Source organism: Rattus rattus, chromosome 1 (assembly GCF_011064425.1).
Source record: "Rattus rattus isolate New Zealand chromosome 1, Rrattus_CSIRO_v1, whole genome shotgun sequence".
Classification (NCBI taxonomy): Eukaryota; Metazoa; Chordata; class Mammalia; order Rodentia; family Muridae; genus Rattus; species Rattus rattus.
Window position 1 is genome coordinate 49,644,854 of NC_046154.1, and position 20,024 is coordinate 49,664,877.

A 20,024-nucleotide genomic window follows, 5' to 3' on the forward strand; every position below is an offset into this window, starting at 1 on the left:
ACAAAACACTCAAATCTATAAGGACCAAGTAAATGCCATTAAAGTGCTAGATACGCTTATAAAATATACCACCTCCTCTGTTCTAAATTTCAAAATTAATGTGCCTGACTCTGATAGTAGGTTATCAAATTTTTTATTATATTCACGAGGACAGGTAAATACTAGCTAATTAATGATTACTGATCACTACTGTATGCTAAGCACTGTATTAATTATGTGTCAAATTATTTATCCCTATGAAGTAAACACTATAATTCTTTCCATATGCAGATGAGGAAATTAAGATATAATTGAACTTCCCAGAGAGTAAGTGGTATAGCAGAGTACAGGAGCCAAGCATTTGACTCCAGGATCTGAACTGTTGGTCACAACTCTGACACCCACTCACATGAAGCATGCGCTAGGTGAAGTGATTGAGTAGCTCATGCTGCAGTGGGAGCCATCAAAGGCTTTCATTCCCATGCTCATGGATTGGTAGAATTAGTATTGTGAAAATATCAAAAACTACTTATTCAGTGACTCATGATTTCCCAATCTAAATTCCCATCTCATTCTTTAAAGAAATAGAGGAAAAAAAAACACCCTATCTTTAAATTTATTTGGAAGCACCAAAAACTCTTGAAAGACAGAACAATCATGAGCCAAGAAGAACAATGCCGGAGGGATTACCATCCCAGATCTCAAGGTAGATTGTAGAACTATAGAAATAAAAACTGTGGTACTGACACAAGACAGACATACAGACAAATGGAGCAAAACAGAAGACCCACACATGCAGAGGACACATAACTACATCTATCTGATACTTGATAACGATGCCAAAAATATACACTGTCAACATCTTTGACAACTAGTGCTGGGATGACTGGATGGCCACACACAGAAAAATGAAATCAGGCCAATGTCTATCTTTGCACACAAACTAACTCAAAATGGATCAAAGACCTGGACATGAAACCGAAACACTGCCAATGCTGGCAGAAAACAAGGGCAATGCCCTGCTGTATGGAGACACGAGAAAGGACTTTCTGGACAGAATGGCATTGCCCAACAGTTAAAGGCCAACAACTGCCAAATGGGATGTCATAAACACTGTAAACTTCTGTGTGACTAAAGAAGCAATCAACTGAGAGAAAAAGGAGCCCACAGAGTAGGAGAGGATTTCTGCCAGCTATAGATCTGATAGAGGGTTAATATGCAGAATATATATGGAAATAAAAAAAGAGTAAAAGACAATGACGCATTCAAAAATGGGCTATGGATCTGAACAGAGATCTCAGAAAAGGAAATAAAAATGATGAAGAAATTATTGGCAGATCACTCTAACCTGGGAAGCAGGGAGGCTAACCAAAGATCTTCACCTCTTTCTCCTCTCCTCCAAATCTAATCTCCCAAGTCTCATAGCCAGCTCTGGAGCTCACCACCTGCTGTAGCCTCATCTCCCTCTCTGCTCCTGGTCTACAGTGAATCACACAGGTCTTCTCCTCTAACCTTTCTCCCCACCATCTTTTCGCCCTAACCCCCAACTCCAATGGCATTCCCTGGGGAACCCACCTTCCAAGTCAGACTGAGACAAGTAGCCCAGTGAAGCAGGTAGGTGAACTTTTTATCTTCACTTTCCCTTCACTTTGTCAAAGGGGAATCCCTGAGTGTTATCTAGAGTTCTTTTATTTTTTCAAGTCAACATTTATTTATTTATTTTATTATTGGTTACACTATTTATAGAAAAAGGTATGGAGAACAGGCCAGGGTTCTACAAAAAAGGCTTCCTTCCTACATATTCTATTTACACAGTTATGGGGACACCTCACACTTCAGCTGCACTTGTCGGAAGCCCCTTTGCAGATGCAGCCCTGGGAGCACTTTGCACAGCCCACAGGGCAGCAGGAGCATCAGGTTTTCTTGCAGGAGGTGCAACTGCATTGTTTGCATTTGCAGGAGCCAGCACAGGAACAGGACCCATCTGAGGCACAGGAGCAGTTGGGGTCCATGGTGAGTGGGGGTGGCAGTTGGAGATTGATAAGAGATCATTGTTAGAGTTCTAATGTTCTACAGCAGACTACCTGTTATGGACTCTACTCATCCTCTGCCCCCATTACCATGGACTAAACAGACCTTGGTGCAATACCCTGCTTTCTTCCCTCCTGTGGACTCTCACAGCACCCACTCCCAGTCCATTCCCATTCCTAAGTGTTTTCAATACCTAGAAATACATTTGACCTGGAACTCACAATAGCCACTTCTAGCATGATACCAGAAGAATTTCCTACCAGTGATCACAGCCATCACACTCTCCTAAGAACCAGAAAGGGCAACAGAAACCAAGGCAGGGAAAAAAACCTACTCAACAAACATGAGACCCAATATCAGTACCTAAAATTACAATAATGTCTAACCCAGATGCCTAGACACCAGAGTAGTAACTCAATAACAGCCAGCACAATATGCCTCCACTAGAGCCCACCAACCCTACCACAGAAGGCCCTGAGAATTACAATACAACAACATAAGGAAAAGGCCTTTAAACAGTCTTTATGAATATGATAGGGGTCCTTAAAAGGGGACTGAATCCTTTAAAGAAATATATGAAAATACAAACAAAAAGTGGAAGGAACAAACTGAGGGAAATCTGAAAAAGAAAATTTTAGCAGCAGCCTCAAAGGCAATTCTTACCAACAGAATACAAGGGTTAGAAAAGAGAATTTCAGACACTGAAGAAAAAACAAAACAAAACAAAAACAAAAAAAAAAAACGGATACTTTGGGTGAAGAAAATTAAAAATAAAAAGATTCTGGTGTGGACTATCCAGGAAATCTGGGACACTATGAAAAGATCAAATCTAAGAATAATGAGAGAGAGAGAGAGAGAGAGAGAGAGAGAGAGAGAGAGAGAGAGAGAGAGAGAGAGAACACAGGCCAAAGGCACAAAAAACATTTTCAGCAAAAATCATAGAAGAAAATGTCCCTAACCTGAGAAGGAGATGCCTATCATGGTAAAGAAGCATACAGAACACCAATAGACAGGACCAGAACAGAAAGTCTCCATCAGCACAAAATAATCCAAACACTAAAATTACAGAACAAAGAATATTATAAGCTTAAAAGAAAAAGGCCAACTAACAGATAAGGGAGATCTAATAGAATAACTCCTGACTTCTTAATGACACTAAAATCCAGAAGGGCCTGAGCAGATGTTCTACAGACTCTAAGAGACAAATGATGCCAGCCCAGACTACTACACCCAGCAAAACTTTCGATCACCATAGATGGAGAAAATAAAACATTCCATGACGAAACAAATTTAAGCAATATCTATCTACAAATACAGCCCTAAAGAAGGTGCTAGAAGGAATACTTCAAACAAAAGAGGTTAACACACCAAGAAAACACAGCAAATAAATGATCACAAACCAGCAAATCAAAAGAGGGGACACATACCCATTCATACCACTACCACCAATACTAAATAACATAAATTTTAAAAAGATGTTACTCATTGATAACTTTTAACATCAATGGTCTCTATTTCCCAAGAAGAACATATAGTCTAACAGTATAGATACAAAGGAAAGATCAATACTCCTGCTACATTCAAGAAACACATCTTAACTTTAAGGATAGACATCACTTCAGGGTAAAAGGTGTAGCCATTTTAACAGCTGACAAGTAGACTTTATACCAAAACTAATCAGAAGAGATAGGGAAGAAAACTTAACAACAACAACAACAAAATATGCAAGAGGACATGGCAAATATTAATACCTATACACCACATACAAGGCCATCCAAGTTCATAAAGAAACATTACTAAAGTTTAAATCACAAATTGACTCTCACACACTGATGGTGGGAGACCTCAATACCCAACTCTAAACAATAGACAGGTCATTAAACAAAAACAGAGAAATGCTGGAGCTGAAGTTATAAACCGAATGGGCATAATGGAGATTTACTGAACATTTCACTTTAAATGTAAAAGAATATAGTTTCTCAGCATTTACTGGAACTTTCTCCAAAGGACCACATACTCAGAGAGAAAGCAAGTCTCAAAAAAAAAAAATCAATTCAAAGAATCAATGAAACAAATATTTGGTTCTTGGGGGAAAACCCAATATGATTGACAAACTCCTAGGTAAATGAACTAAAAGGCAGAACAAGAAGCTGTAAATTAACAAATTTAGAAAGGAAAAATGGGGGATAACTATAGACAGTAAGGCAATCCAGAGAACACAAGGACATACTTTAACACTGTATTCAACCACATTGGAAAATCTAATAGAAATGGATACTTTTACTGATAAATACAACCTACCAAAGTTAAATCAAGTTCAGATAAGTAATTTAAACAGATGTAACCCTTAGTGAAGTAGAACCAGTCATTAAAAGTCTTCTAGACTCCCTCTATCTCATCCTCCAAAAAGGAGCTCAAGGCTAGATATTTTTAGTGCAGAATTTTACCAGACTTTTAAAGAAGAATCAGTGCTAATACCCCTCAAATTGTTACACAAAATAGAAGCAGAAGGAACACTGTCTAGGTCATCTTATGAGGCCAGTTACCCTGATGCCCAAACCTCATAAATTATAAAAGGAAAGATAATTACAGACCAATTTCCCTTATGAATATAGATGCAAAAATTCTCAACAAAATTCTTGCAGACTGAATCCAAGAACACATCAAAAATGATCATCCACCATGATCAAGTAGGCTTCCTTCCAGGGATGCGGGATAGTTCAACGTACAAAAACATAAATATATAATCTACCATATCAACCAAAGGAAAGGCAAAAGCCACGTGATATTCTCATTAGCTGCAGAAAGACCTTTGACAAAATTCAACCCTCTTTCATGATAAACATCCTGGAGAGATTAGGAATACAACAGATAAACCTCAACATAATAAGGACAGTTTATAGCAAGTGCATAGTCAACATCAACTTAAATAGAGAGAAACTCAGAACAATTCCACTTAAATTAGTAACAAGGTTATATACTCTCTTTATTCCTACTCAATCCATTACTTGAAGCCTTAGCTTGAATAATAAGACACCTAAAGGAGATCAAGGGGATACAACTTGGAACAAAAGAAGTCAGGTTGTTTTTATTTGCAGATGATATGGTAGCAAATATAAGTGACCCTGAAAATTTCCACTGGGAAACTCCTACAGCTGATAAACACGTTCAGCAAATTAGCCAGACATAAAATCATAAAATTCAATAGCTCTCCTATATACAAATGACAGACTGAGAAAGAAATCAAAAACTACCATATTTTACAATAGCCTCAACTATTATAAAATACCTTGGGATAACTCTAACTACAAAGAAAAGAATTGTTTGATTAAAAACTTCAGGATATTGAAGAAAATATTGGAATATGAAGGATCTCCCATGATTGTGAATCAGTAGGGGTAACAGTAAAAATGTCCATCCTACCAAAAACAATCTACAGATTCAATGCTATCCCCATCAAAATTCCAACGGAATTCCTCACAGATCTTAAAAGGCCTACTTTCAGTAGAACCCAGGGATAGCTGAAACAATCCTGACCAATAAAAGAATTTCTAGAGGTATCAGGATCCCTAATTTCTAGTTATACTACAGTGCTATAGGAATAAAAACAGCATGCTATTCGCACAAAACCAGACAGGTTGATCAATGGAATTGAAGACCCAGACACAAACACACACACACATACATAGGAACCTAGGTTTTAATAAAGAAGCCAGAAATATACACAGGGAAAAAAGACAGAATCTTCAATAAATGATGCTGGTCGAGCTGGATGTTTACATATAGAAGAATGCAAATAGATCCACGTTTATCATTATGCATAGAATTCAACTCAAATTTCTCAAGGATCTCAACAGAAAACCAGATGCACTGCACCTGATAGAAGAGAAAGTGGGGAATATCCTTAAACTGGCACAAAAAGAGACTTTCTGAGCAGAACACCGTTAGCACAGGCTCTAAGATCAACAAACCTTGTGTCACACTGGGTGCCAGTTGACAACTGTATCACCTTCTGGTGTTGAAAGCAACAGAAACCCAGGATATCTTATCAGAAAATCATGGAAACAAACTGTTTCAGATTTCGGTGTTTCTCACATGTTTTGAATGTTTGCATACATTTTATCAGTTGGGCATCCAAATATGGTAATTGAAAATCAGAAGTGCTCTAAAGCCTGAAAGTTTTGGGTACTGTGTCAATGCTCAGAGGTGTATTGCATCATTTGAGACATTCCCAGGGGGGAATATAATGTTGCATCATTGTGTTTCCCGGCTTGACTCCTTTCTTCATACATTCTCTGATCTAGACTATGAGGGTGTTTCTCATACATTCACTGTTCTAGAACATGGGGATGAGTATCACAAGGAGCCTGCACTCAGGAGCCTCATGATCTGAGCAGTACAGGAGTCAAATAAGAAACAAGAATCAATCGTTAGGAACAGCCCGACTCCTTTCCATCTGTGAACTGTACCTTGGATGAGGAAGCTGAGCTAAAGGCGGGTAAGTTGACAAATTTGACACCGCCTATGGTCCATGCCATTACTGGCTTACTTGTCTTTCTTCCAACTGAAAAAATATCCGGTATGAAGGCAGAGTATAAACAATGGCTCGAACATACTTTGGTTTGTTATTACTGAATTACATAATATAAGCAAATCGTGTATGACGAGTAGGAGCTAACTAGAGATGGCATGGGAGAAGACTCTTCCACACACAGGAGGCGGCTAATATTTCTGCAGAGCTGTAGCAACCCTGCATGAATGGCCAATAGGCTGCAATAGGATGAAAGGCAGCAATCACGAGAAAGGGGCGCTTACGAGAGAAGCCTGGAGAGACAATGGACAGGACAAAAGGACTCCTGGACTCTGGTAAAAAGTTTCGTATTTTTGAAGTTTTTATTCTAAGTTCAAAACGGATGACAAATGTTTGATGACTAATTTCACGGCATATTTTATCCACAGACCAGTGAGTTCATTAAAAAAAAAAAAAAAGAGGGGAGGAGAGGAACATGTATTTCCTGAAAGCTAAAAGAATCAGGACAAGGCCTTGGCAATTCAGCTGGTGCTGGGCTCTAGCCTGAGAGGAAGAGGAAAGGCTTCATGTGAGCCCCTTGTCACACGGCTCCCACGCAAACGTGAAGAGCTCAGTTTGGCCCATTCACTAAGCTTGAACAACAGAAGAATATGGCACCAGATTTGCAAATCAGTGCAAGATAAAGAAATGAAGCCTATCGTCATTTGCCTAAAAGTTAGTGGAGGGTTTATTGTTCACTTGACCATCGTCCTTTCATTCAGTTTATCTGACGTTCCACTGGCCATCCAGTGATTATTCTTCACCCATCCCTGCATGATAATGGCTGGGAAACAGCTGAAAATGATTCTTTTACTCACGGTTTGTAGTACAGTATATTCCTCCACAGCCCTTCCTGCTGTAAGTCTGAGACAGTACAGTGCAGGTGAGATCCTTATTGAGTCCTGAGTTTATCGTGGACTGGGGCGGTCTGTATATCTCCCACTTGAGAGAAAGTCAGGGAACATCACCACCCCCGATATCTCCTCTGTGAAACAAGACTAAATGCTATCTTACACGTGTCTAACAGCAATGGGAAATGTAAGAAGTGCCAGGAATGTGGCCATATTTAAAAATTTGCTTCTAGTCAACCTTAAAGAATAGACAAAAATGGGCTGCAACCTGCAAACTGTCTGTTTTCCTCAGTTCTGGAATTTTCTAACTTAGCATCTGAATGCCACTCACAATGGGTGAAGACTGCCTGGTTCCAAACCCTTTTGCATCTTAGTTCTGCCCTGGTTGGCTCCTAAATGAAACCCTAAAGAGAAATTTTTGGAGCGGACCTCCTCTTAGGCTTCTTAAGCTTCCTCTGTTGTGAAGAAGAGCCACAGGGAACCTTTGTCCCCAAGTTCCAGAGCCAAGCTGACCAGGACAGACCAGGTCCTCCTGATCCAGATACATTGTTATAAACTGTTTGACCTGACTCTGCGGGCCAGATATCTAGGAGCCACTGAAAACCACTTCTTTTCCAGGGAGACTGTGGCTGGGAGCTTGAAAATGAGACTCAAGGCTTTGTGACTAGAAAATAACAATAGAAACTGGGAGTGATTTGTTTCAAAGAAAGACTTCTGAAAATGTGGCATAAGAGAAGCCTTCTAGGACATCCATGTCTCCCAAAACCACTGCCCTTGTGAAGAGAAGGGTACACCGTGAGTGTGGAATGTCCCCTAAGTCCAATTTTAACAGATGGGACATTTTTGAAGTAACTTAAACAGAAGCTTTAGAATGTTCTGGATCTAAAACTCCTTAGGAGACAGATTTCAAAAAAAAAAGTCCTCTCCACACTCGCTCTTCCTACCCCCCAAGCACTCTAATTGAGAAGACTGGGGTTTCCGGGTGCTCCGAACCCCCATCCCTCAGGACAGAACAAGAGAAGCTTCCTTTGCTCTTCATTTATCTTGATTTCCGGCAGCACAACTTCTCAGGGAAGAAACTAAGTAATTAAAAAGTGGCCTTGAGAGCTACGTCAGTCACACTGATAAAGGCAGATTGGCTTTGTGCTCCTCTTGCTACAAAGTAGAAAGAGCCCAAGCAGCTTCCGGAAGAAACTTTCTTGCCTTGTGCTGAGCTTGGGCTGCGTGCCAAGTCCTCATCTGTGTTATCAGCCACGAGGAGGGAAGTAGAAAAGAGCAGGAAGCCATCCTAGATGCCACTCCCCTTTTCTGTCCCCATGCCTCAGCCAGCAATTGCTGTGGGTTCCCCCCACACAGCCCCAGCATAAGCCAAGTAATTTCACTAATCTCATCCGCCCTCGTCCTGGTCTGGTTAATTTAACCTCTCTGGGACTCAGTGTTCTTAGCTCTGAAAAGGGATAGCTACTACCTAGTATAGGAATGCTAGGATACAGAAGAGACCCTCTTGAATTAGTCTGTGAATGTTGCTACTTTTGTTGATTTAGTGACTTCTTAGGCTATCTTCCCATTTCCTCTCTAAATATATTACTTATTCAACATTAATAGTGAACTTTACAAAACAAATGCCAGCTCACACCCCTCCTTAGCTTGAAATTCTCCCATGGCTTTCTAGTACGTTTAGGACAAACTCCAAACTTATCCCCAACTGGTGAGACTCTCCTTCCCTCTTGCTTAGCGGGCTATAGCCATGACTGCCTCCTGTCTGGTTCTTCTAACAAGTGGAGGGTGCGAATCCTCTGAGACTCTGAATCTTCGAGAATACTCCCTTTCTGGGCATGCTCTTTCCTAGACCTTTCTATGAGTAGAATGGGTTCTCACTCAGATGTTAAGCCAGATGTCATCATCGCTAGGCCTTTCTCCGCCATTCATTCTAAACTTCTTTTGGTTCTCTCAATTCCCAGTTTTATGCTAATACTCCCTAAAAGCTTTCTCTGTGGCTGTTTCAGAGAAGGGCTGTGAGTGACTTTGGCTGTTCTCAGCACTGCTATTATCATTATTTTTTACCACCTGACCCTAAGAAAGTTACCCTCCCCCACTTCCATGGCACCAACCACTCCCTGCTCCTAGTGTGGAATGCCCTAGATACAGTCAAATAGCCATCCAGCCCTAGAAGGCTTTGTGTTTCACATGAGGTAAGTATACAAAAAGCACAAATACAAAGTCTGTTTCAAAACACTAAGTATGAAAGAGACCAGCCACATGACTTGAAATAAGTTGATACTGGTGTTTTAAAACTTTTGTGAATCAGAGACATAAAAAAAAAGTCCCCTTAGCGGTTCAGTGGTTAAGAGCACAGGCTGCTCTTCCGGAGGTCTGAGACCAGTTTCCAGCAGCTGCGTCAACAGCTTACAGCCAGCTCCAAGGTGATCTCACACCTCTGGCTTCAGAGGATCCCTGTACACATGCACATATGCATGCACAGAAGCATCCATATACAGATTAAATATAATAAAAATAAACCTTAATTATTTTTTAAAGTTCTTTTGCAAGGTAGAGGCAAAGTGACTATACATTCAAGGCTAGCTGAGACTGGATAGTAGGACTTTCTTCAAAACACACACACACACACACACACACAAACACACAAGAGTCAAGTGGTAGACTTCTACGAACACACTTGCAGGCTCTTCTGAGGCCCCATACGTGGGCATTTTTTCCTACTTCTGAAGTAAATACTCTCTCTATTCCCTCTCATCTAACTCAGACATTCCCTGAATCAAGATTACCCTCTGCCACTTTTTAATGGGAGAAAGCCATATTTGTAGCTCATGAATAAAACATCAACCAACCCTGCTAAATCCTGCCGGCAACCTAAAGCTAACTGTTACCCAGGGACCAGCCTTCTTTGTTCACACAAGCTCTAACTGCTGATCCAAGAGGGATGCCAGCCAGCCTGGTCTGCACGAAAGAGTGATGGAAAGGAGCATCTTCTAAAGACCTCTATCACTGTTGGGCGCTAACGGGATATTGATGTTTCAGAAGCAACAAGGATGGTGAGTTCAAGTGTGGGAGGAGTAGCTAAGGCTCACTGGGCATCATCTATATCCTGCTTGTATTTACACACTGGTCTCCATAACACAATGAATGGACTACTATCACAGGTCTATTTGCGGTTGTGAATGACAAAGCTCTGGCACACTGGTGCTTTTCTTAACTGTGGAGGAGGGACTTGACCATATACTGCTCTGACTCCGGAAGCACTTGTGTTATACAGCATTGTGTCTCAGGTTTAACACAGGGAAGATGGCTGCCTTTGATGGCATTGGGTTCTTAGCAAAATAATTACAGTGTGTTTTCCATGTCCTCTAATGCAGCAAAAATACAATAACTTCATCAATAACGATTGAAAGCAAGAAGTGTTTTTACTTTGAGAAACTGCAATTCTCTGCTTTAAGCACTGTCCTGAGAAGGGGGATTAAAGCTCCTGTCTATTATACATAAGAATCAAGTTTAGATGGTATAAATGGTTGAATTGGAGAATGGAGGCCAATTTTACACCAGAGTAATTTGAAAGACTTAAAGCATGCTCAGTATACCAAACATGCTGGAGAAATACATTTTAGGTGAATTAAAATAGGGTTTAACAAAGAAAAACAGGTACTGAGTATTCTAGCTACTGAGTTCTCCAGTGATAGATGTTTAGAAAATAGGGTTCATGCATTGTTCTTATCTTTGGGTCTGTTATGTAATAGCCAAGTAAGCTACTGTCTCAGACACTGTAATAAACACTTTACAACCCTTATCTCATTTAACCATTAGACAAGAACGGAAGCAGGTTTGCAGAGGTTAAAGCATGTTCAGTATTCCAAATACTAAGTGGTAGTGCTGGGATTCAAAACCCGGATCTCATTAATTCCATGCCTGGCTATATCAGGAAATTTCAAGGTATTTTTCCCATTACCATAAATTTATGCCTAAATCTAATATCTGTATTGAAGGTTAGCGCTTGAACAAGGGAGATATTCTTCTCTAGCAAGCACCAGTTTCCATGGAAATTGTATCTAAGGCTTTTGGGCATTATGACAGTTATGTGTTCAAACTACATCTGACTTGTCATTGACAAGACAAAGTCCAAACTTCTTATCATGGTATTTAATATACAGTTGCCTGCCCCCTAGTATCTATAGGGAATTGCTTCTAGTATCCATGCAAACAAGAAAGGCTGTGGATGCCCACGGTGCTTTATAAAATGCTTAGTGTGTACACAGAACCTATACTCCCCTCCCACACACTTACCTCACCTCTCTCTTATTAGCATGTCTAGTGTGGCTTCAGTGCTGTGCAAATAACTGTTACGCCATATGCTCAGAGAACGAGGACAAGAATGGCTTTAGATGCTCAGCAGGCAGAATTTTTTTTCCAATTTTTTTCACCTACGGCTTATTTGAATTTATAGATCAGAACCCAGATGGCTGATTGTATTTTACACTAAACATATCAATTATTTTTTCTGTATCAGGATGGTTTGGTCTGTTTATTTCTCTTTATTGCTGCCTATGTTCAACACATTGTTTGCCATCTTGGGTTTTTTTTTGGGAGGGGGTGGGGGTTGGGTTTTTCTTCTTTTTTTTTTTTTTTGAGACAGGGTCTCACTATGTAGCCTTGGCTGTCCCTGAACGTGTGTCTATTCTCCTGCCTCAGCCTTCTTAGTGTTTGGATTCCAAGCATGTGCTATCATATCTCATTATATTTCTATCTTGACTGTTCATCAAGCCATCCACCTATTGTTGTAAAAATATTAAAAATAAAAAAAGTAGGGTTGTCTTTTATCCCCGCTAGGTCACACTGCAGTGCCCCAGGTATCTGCTAGTTATCTTGGCGGAAACACATCCCAACTCCACGGCGGCCCAGTGTCTCCTGCTGCCGCACACTTTGCTACACTCAACCCATCACATAAAAGAACACACAACACAATAACCTTTGACCCAATTGGTAAGATATAATTGTTCACCTAAACATACAAAGCCCAGTACCATCCATCCCTTAAGAACATTAATAACAACCTGTAATACACAGAGCAGAATCTTAACATCACCCGCCATCTTGTCCTGCCACAGCTTCTCTGCCCCTCTCTCCCTCCTGTCTCTTTCTCCTTTCTGTTCCAGTCTCCTCCTCTTCCTTCAAACTTCTCTCCCACCCATCCTTCCTTCTCCTCCAATGACAGGCCTCCTTCTATCCTGTACCTGCCCCTCACCTGTATTTTATATATTCAATGGGGAGAAGGTTCTGTTGAAGTCACCTGAGTCCTGAGTACGTGACTGGGCAGCTGTCCTTGGGGCAGTGGAATTAGCATCAACATACAGATAACTCCAGGGCAAACCACAACATCCACCCATCAATATGTCTGGACATGGTTAGTCCCAGGAGGAACGCTCTGTTATCTATCTTATGGTATAATCAAAAAAATGAAATGTAGACCTACCTACCGACCTCCTGCTTATTGTGTAGGTTATTCCTCAAATTAGTTCCTCTTCCATGAAGCCACCTGAGTCATGTGGCCTGTTTTATCTCTTTCTTATCGTATGTGCCTATATCATAATTCACATATAACAAAACCCCAGTTCAGATGGAGGTGTATTCTAAAGCCAGTGTGAGAAGGAAGAATTGTCAAAACTGCCTTCACACATCCTATAAGAAGAGAGTGCCACACAGGAAACAGTCTCCCAACGGGCCCCTCACAGCTCTCAGTGTGGAATGAGTTGCTGCTGCTGTGGTTAAAATGCTAGAGAAATCTTCATTTAGTACAATGTACCCAGTATAGTTCCATGCATCCTGAGATGTTTCCAGAATGGCAGTCATGAGACAAGGCCGACTCTGAGTGCTGCAGCAGTTCACTGCCACTTCAACTGTCACTCTGGGCCTGTGATCACAGAGTGGCCAGTGTCAACCACAGCTACAGCCATCTACATTATTGTCTCTTTCACATAGTTGTACATAGCATGTAGCTGCACTGGCCTATCTGATACACAACTCTCAAATGGACATTCAACTAGGGATTTCCTGAGCATATGAATTATGTCTAGCACAACCCAGGCAGATCATGGTTGAACAGGGCCACCTCCACAATCCTTGAGTGTACAAGATGCTTCACAATGCTCCTGTCTGCTCTACAGTCCCGTGTAGACATTTTATACTGTCTATATTCTGATTTCACACAACTCTATTGTTCCACAAACAAGAGTGTTTATGTCACACATGCAGTCTCCTCTTGTAGCATTTCTTCACTATGTTATATGGAGCAAACATTCATCCTCAACACTCAACTCGGCACTGATGGGTTGATTGGACCAACATCTCTATTACCACCCTTCCCTCAGCCCTTTCCTTTGGCATGTGAGTCTTCAGTGTTCCTCCAGACTGACTCTGGACTTGGCCGATGAAGTGTTTTTAGCAATTTTTTATCCTTAGTGAAAGAGACCTGGTAAAGGCTGGGAAATGTGAGTGTTCACGCCACTGTCCTGCTTGTCTGCTGCCACCAAGAAGGGAACATTTCTGTCTTATGATGATGGTCAGTGCTAAGTCTAAGTACCCAGTCCTAGAAGCAGTTCTCCGTCAGCCAGCTTCCAGAGCTGCAGACATTGAGCAACTCCAGCCAGCATCACTAATGGTCTGCAAACACAGGAGTTAGTCTAGAGGCCATAATGGCTGTCCCCAAGGACTTGCCATACTAAAACTCTGCTTTTACTAAGGGTTACTAATGCTGCAATGGAGGAGTACTTCTCTAAAGATTTCCTGGTCCCCACTGAGGAAAATGTACTGTTCTCTCGTTGGTGCAGTCTCTGGCTCATATGCGTCCTCTATTTCAGACTGCATGCTTGAGCACTGTGATCAGCTGATGGCTTGTGTTTTTTTTTGCACACTTCCCCTCCGAAGACTGTCTGTCCTTGCCAAGAACATCTCTAGGAGGGAAGTGAGGCTTAGTCAAAATGGTTTAGCCACATCAAGACAGGAATCATGGCCCCGGAGAGTAGAACATTTCTGAAGCTGGGCGTCTGAGGCCTTACAATGAGGGCTGTGGAAGCAACTTTGCAGCTCCTAAGCAAACACACGAAAACTAGGCCGCTCAGGCCAGGTCCCTTCAGAGGGCTCAAGAGATATTATTTGGCTGAGTGAATTAATGACCTGACCTCTCCGTAGTGAAATTCTCAGGAGGGGGCACCAAAAATAGAACATTTTTTATCCCATTTCCAACGCCTAATATCAGAGCTGTCCAAAGCACTCTTTAGCCTCTTATTTGATTTATACCTAAGAAGGCCAACGTTTTAATTTACTAAATCCACTTGCACAATGAAGAAGTATCAAGTACCTCAGAGGATGACGTTTCCAACTTAACATCAGCACAGAAGTTAAATGCATCTTTATTTATTTGAAACGAGAAATTCCTGTTTGCTTGGTAAGTCTGTTTTTCTTTTCCCTGCAGCCTTTCTGGGGGATATGCATACTGGTTTTGAGCAACTTGCCTGTGCTTGAGAAGGCCAATGAGTCCTCCCCTCCCCCGACCCAGTGGGCTGTTCTCTCCCACAGGAGAGGAACAGGTACTCACCTGTCCGGAGGCAGGGGGCTCTCCTTCGTAGTCACTGCAAAAGCAAGAGGCAGAGGAAAAGAAGGTGTTGGTAGCAGTCTGGTTAAAGCGAATGATGCTTCCACCCTGGTTACCCTAAGGACTGCCTATCGCTAAACAGAAGCACATACCTATATACTATTTATGGGCACTTTGACCTCCATAGGGGTAGGAACCCAGGGTTCAATCTCTTAATTATTGCTCATTTTTATCACACGGACTGGCAAAGAGAACCACTCGCCATATGTTCTGAAGGACACTCAGATACACTAAGCATGTGCAGTGTGCCAAGTATGGTCAGAACAATTTCTCACAAGAATTTCACATTATCAGAGGTACCACAGTTCCCACCTCGCAGGACAGAAAAGGAGGCTCACTGACCACCATGCTCAACCTGAAGCAGCTGCTGGTGCGGAGCTGAGATCCAAAACGCCTGTTTTTATTACAGGAGACTTAGCGTCTGGTTCTAGACAGTCATCTTCCCTTTTGTGACAATAGTCTGAAACCTGAGCTCTTCAACATTTATAAAGACCACGGCCAGGCATGGAGGCAGAAACCTTTAATCCCAGCATGCAGGAAGAAGGCATCTGAGTTCAGAGACTGCCTGAGCTACACAGAGAAGTCCTGTCTGGAAAAACAACAACAAGGTGCGTGCTCGGGGGTGGGGGTGGGGCCAGAGGGGGAATCACAGTCACTTAGTCTTCTCCGGTGAGGAACTGCCACATGACCAGCACACACTTAGGAGAGCTCTGTCTCTGCGAGTGGACTTTTCTTAAAAAGGTAAAACTGATGGTGGCCTGTAGTGCATGTTCTCGATATGCACGTACCAGCATGCCACTACCTGCTCAAAAGGAATGTGTTCAGTCTCCCTCAGAATGAGAAGCTCTAGAATTGAGTTGTTTTTTTTTTTTTTTTTTTTTTAAACTTAGGTGATTCTGATGCTGGTTTCATTATGAGAGGCACTAAGTGTAGCTAAAGCCATCCGTAACCTTGTGTTTTTCCACATGACCTCTTTGTTTCCAGACATAATGACTCTGAGACGTCTCATCTATGAATAAATGCTTAGGCCAACTTGCTCATAACTTAATTAGCCACGTACTCTATTCTACGAGTGCCATAGGGCTAGTTACCTCTCCTTGGGTTCATGTGACTGCGTCCATGAGCGTTCTGGGGCGAATCTCCAGTGTCTATTTCTCAGAATCCAGTCCCCCTCTCACTTTCTGCCAGAATTCCCACCTCCTATTTCCTGCCTCAGCTCATTGGCCAGAGGCTTTTTTATGGACAGGCGATGCTTCCACACATTATGTAAAGATTCTATCTACATCTGAGTTAGGGAAATTCAACTATGAGGTTGCCCAAAGCAGACAAATGAGCAATCAAAGCCCGTATTAGCCCTGCTACCACACCATCTGCTGGTGCTGACGGCGTGGTAAAGCAAACATTAGCACATCGCCCACTGCACAGAGCCTCGAAGTGTGCTTTCCCCTCTTGCTCATTGGAGGAAGAAGGAAAGGTGTTTAAGAAATCAGGACGACGACACCAGTGTAAGAACAGAAAGGAACAGAGCTGTTCCTTTAAATAGCAGAGGAAGAGACAAAAGAAGACAGGAAAATGTCTTCCAAGGATGATGCCTTGCATCCCACAGAAGATACAGGTCATGGGAGTCTGAGGGAGATGAGCAAATATGTCAGGTCAAGCTGACACCAACTCTCCCCTTTCCCTTACTCTTCTTCCTCCCGCACTGACTGTTTATAGTGCACACGAAGGTTCACTGCCTCCTCACTTAAAGACTTTTCATTTTCTTCCTCTTGGCCAGATTTCCAGTGACGTAATGCAGTTCTCTTGGGGGAAGTGGACTGGCTCAGGAGCAAGAAGGGGCCAGTTTCTACGCGTGTGTCATATCACAGGCAGGCTGCCACAGTCTGTGGGTGCAAACAGCAGTGATACTGCCCAAACCCCTTGGAAGAGCAGTTTGCTATGTGGGAGGGGTGAAGATGGACAGGATGTGTGGTCCAGACACCTATGACGCTGGCCAGGGAGGGTGGGCCCTGTGCATCTTCTTACCTTCTTTCAGGGACTTGGAGACAACAGCTGGCTGCCTGGGGAAAGCATAGATGTTCACGCACGGGGGCTTCGAAGGCTTCGGGGGAGGCGGACCAAGGTTCTCAATGGAAGGCAGTGGCTTTGTTTTGGGAAGCTGGCAATGCTGGCTCTCTGGTTTTTCTGAGTACAAATCGGAAAACATATAAGGTATTATTTACATTTGTTGGGTAAAACTAACCAGCCTGACCTCCTGACTAGTCTCTATGCAACCGTGAGAACACTCTGACCCCGACACACACCCACTTACGTCACTGTCTTGCTGATCTTCAATGTGGCCCAGTCATTGATCTGCTATTTCAGTCCAATTTGGAGTCACATTTCCAGATTCTTTCATCAGCAAGTGGCACTGTCCCGCTTCCCGACCTTCTAGCACACACATCTTCCACTCTTGCCACTGGCTTCTCAGTGATCCACTACTGACTTTAAACGCTTTCTGTGAGTCTTTCATCCCCGAGACTCTGTGTATGCTCCTCCTGACCGTGGGACGCTGACTCCTTTCATCCTAATTTCCACTTCTTATTTTAAGGCTGAGCTCCAGTGGCAGATCCCCTACAGCACTCTTGAGTTTTCCTAGAATCAAGGGTAGGACTAACCACCCTCAAATCTGCATACTCTACTGTATTGCTCAGGTTGCTGCACACTTGGGGAAAAACCAAGAATCTAGTAAGTCATTTGGTGGTTAGTGGACTTCTGTGGGACTCGGTGACACTGCTGTCCTAGCTTGAAGCACAGGGCCTACGTTAGAGAAGGAGGGCTATGATTACTCACTGGAAAGACTCCTCGAGTACCGGCTGAGCAAATAGCACAGGACCATAAAGCAGATCTCTGAATTGATCTGAAATTAATCGCTGAATTTACAGGGCTCTGGCTTCAAGGTTGTTAGAATATATGAGTTCAGTGTCCTAGAGTTTTCTAAACAGTCCCAATGGTTTGTATTTTTGCTTTCTGTATTCATAAATACAACTCCAATATTCCATTATATGTAAAAAGTATATGTGATTTTCCTTGGCAGAAAAGGACACAAGTTTTTAATAAATAGAGCATGTTCATTCTTGGTTAACACAATACAGTAGTTGTTTATATAGGCCATCCGTGCTAAGACTAAACAAGTAGACTGGGTTGGGCATGTGCCTCTGGGAAGGTTGTGTCCTTTGCAAGCTGAGATGGAAGGGACTGCTTCCTTCTTGTCCTTTCACGAGATGCCTGTCTCCAGAAGCTCACAGTCAAACAACACTCTCTGTAGGAGTCAACTGTAAGTTTGTTGTAATGTTGGGAATTTAATCTCACAAAGGAGAGACACAGTGAAAATGAAATATCACTTTCTAACTAGATTCGTGGTCTCTCCCAACCCTCAGCACTGTGTGAGGCTACTTTACATGTTTATCTCATTAAACTCTCTCCCTAGTTTTATCTGGAGATGACCTACTCTTCGCTTTTCCTCATACACCTTTCTTTTCATTCATCTTGTTTCCCATCTTTCTTAAGAACCTATTTTATTGTATTCCAGGATTTAACATGGGGGCTAGAGCTAGAACCAAGAACAGAAACAAACATAGTTCCTTTTCAGGAATTTTTATTATCATAAGAGGAGATTAATAATAAAGAAAGAACAAAGAAGAGAGTTCTGGAGGTCTACCTGGCATGTGAGTTAGGGGAAGAGAAGTCAGAGATGGAAGGACTAATGTGCAAAGACATTGTTAAGATTGTAGTAGATAGTTTAGTTTCTGTTCTAAGTAAAAGGAAAAGTCATAGAACTGTATGTAGCTGATTCATTATCTATCAAGCCATCTAACTGTTCATCCACCCACCCATCTACCCATCCATCCATCTACCCATTAACCCATCCATCCATCCATCCATCCATCCATCCATCCATCCATCCATCGATCTACTCAATCACTAAATATTTGTTGAAGACTTCATCAACCTGGTCTTGTTTTGTGGGAGTAAGGGGCTTAGGAAGGCAAGTTTTATCCTCTGAAAATCTCCTTCTTATAAAGGCAAACAAGTGTATGACAGTTTCCTGGGCTGAGGCAAGTTACCTGAAAAAAAAACAAAGAACTGCCGGAAGCCTAAGGGTAACAGGGACAGCAGAGATGGCAGAGCAGGGGACAGACACTACGACAGAGACTACAAGGGAGGAAGACATCACCTGGCCACCCTGAAGCTTGTAGAAGAATTACCCTGACAGATGACTGACAGTGCTCAGACCTGGGGTGGAGCCAACATCTTATATTTAAAGACTAAGCAGGCAAGGATAAAAGCCAAGGACAGAGAAGCAGGCGAGCACCTCTATGCGAGGCACTGTTGGATGGTTGAGCAGATTTTGAGCACTGTGTGATGATGCCCAATTCATGTTATTTTAGAGGATCACCGTGTCTGTGGGGAGGGACACAGAATACAAGGGAGTAACCGCATGGAAGTGATGAGACCACTAGCAATGGCCCTGTAAGAGAAAGGTGTGGTAGAGACTACAGCCCGGGGCAGAGACAGAAGTTGAGGGGTTCCAAAGATACTTTTAAGGTAGAGTCAAAGAGCCAGTTGGTGGATTCTATGCAAAGAATAAGGACAGAAGACTGGAGTGTCCCTCCCAGGTTGCAATTTTGAAAAAAAAAAATTGAGTTCTGAGCTATGTATTCCACTCAGAGAAGGCTGGTGATGAATTCGATTCACAGAGCCTACTAAGCTTTAAGAAGTTTATAAATCACACTCACACAGCTTGTGGCAGGTAGAGCTGGGATTCGAGTCCAGGTTCAGCCAGACTCTGTGATGGCGTAATTCAGAATTAAACGCTTATTCACACCCAACACTACACTTGGACAGGCTGACCACAGCCAAGCTGTATTTCTATTGCACCAGCCACATACAC

General features: G+C 42.2%; 2 protein-coding genes across 2 annotated transcripts in view; both read right to left on the reverse strand.

Annotated features, from left to right (window-relative positions):
• Window positions 1-20,024, reverse strand: part of Fyb2 (FYN binding protein 2) — a 121,362-nt gene that overhangs the window by 64,070 nt on the left and 37,268 nt on the right. Inside the window, exons 4-5 of the mRNA XM_032891730.1 lie at window positions 17,117-17,275; window positions 15,035-15,068 (exon numbers count right to left, since the gene is read on the reverse strand). Coding sequence (XP_032747621.1) covers window positions 15,035-15,068; window positions 17,117-17,275 — 193 coding nt within the window. The remainder of the gene's footprint in view (window positions 1-15,034; window positions 15,069-17,116; window positions 17,276-20,024) is intronic.
• On the reverse strand, window positions 1,893-1,991 carry LOC116899453 (metallothionein-2-like). Its single transcript, XM_032901235.1, has one exon. It carries the CDS (start codon window positions 1,989-1,991, stop codon window positions 1,893-1,895), a length of 99 nt encoding a protein of 32 aa, XP_032757126.1.

Bases quoted from the DNA above. Each gene is read 5' to 3' on its own strand.
- LOC116899453 (XM_032901235.1), bottom strand. From the start codon at position 1,991: ATGGACCCCAACTGCTCCTGTGCCTCAGATGGGTCCTGTTCCTGTGCT.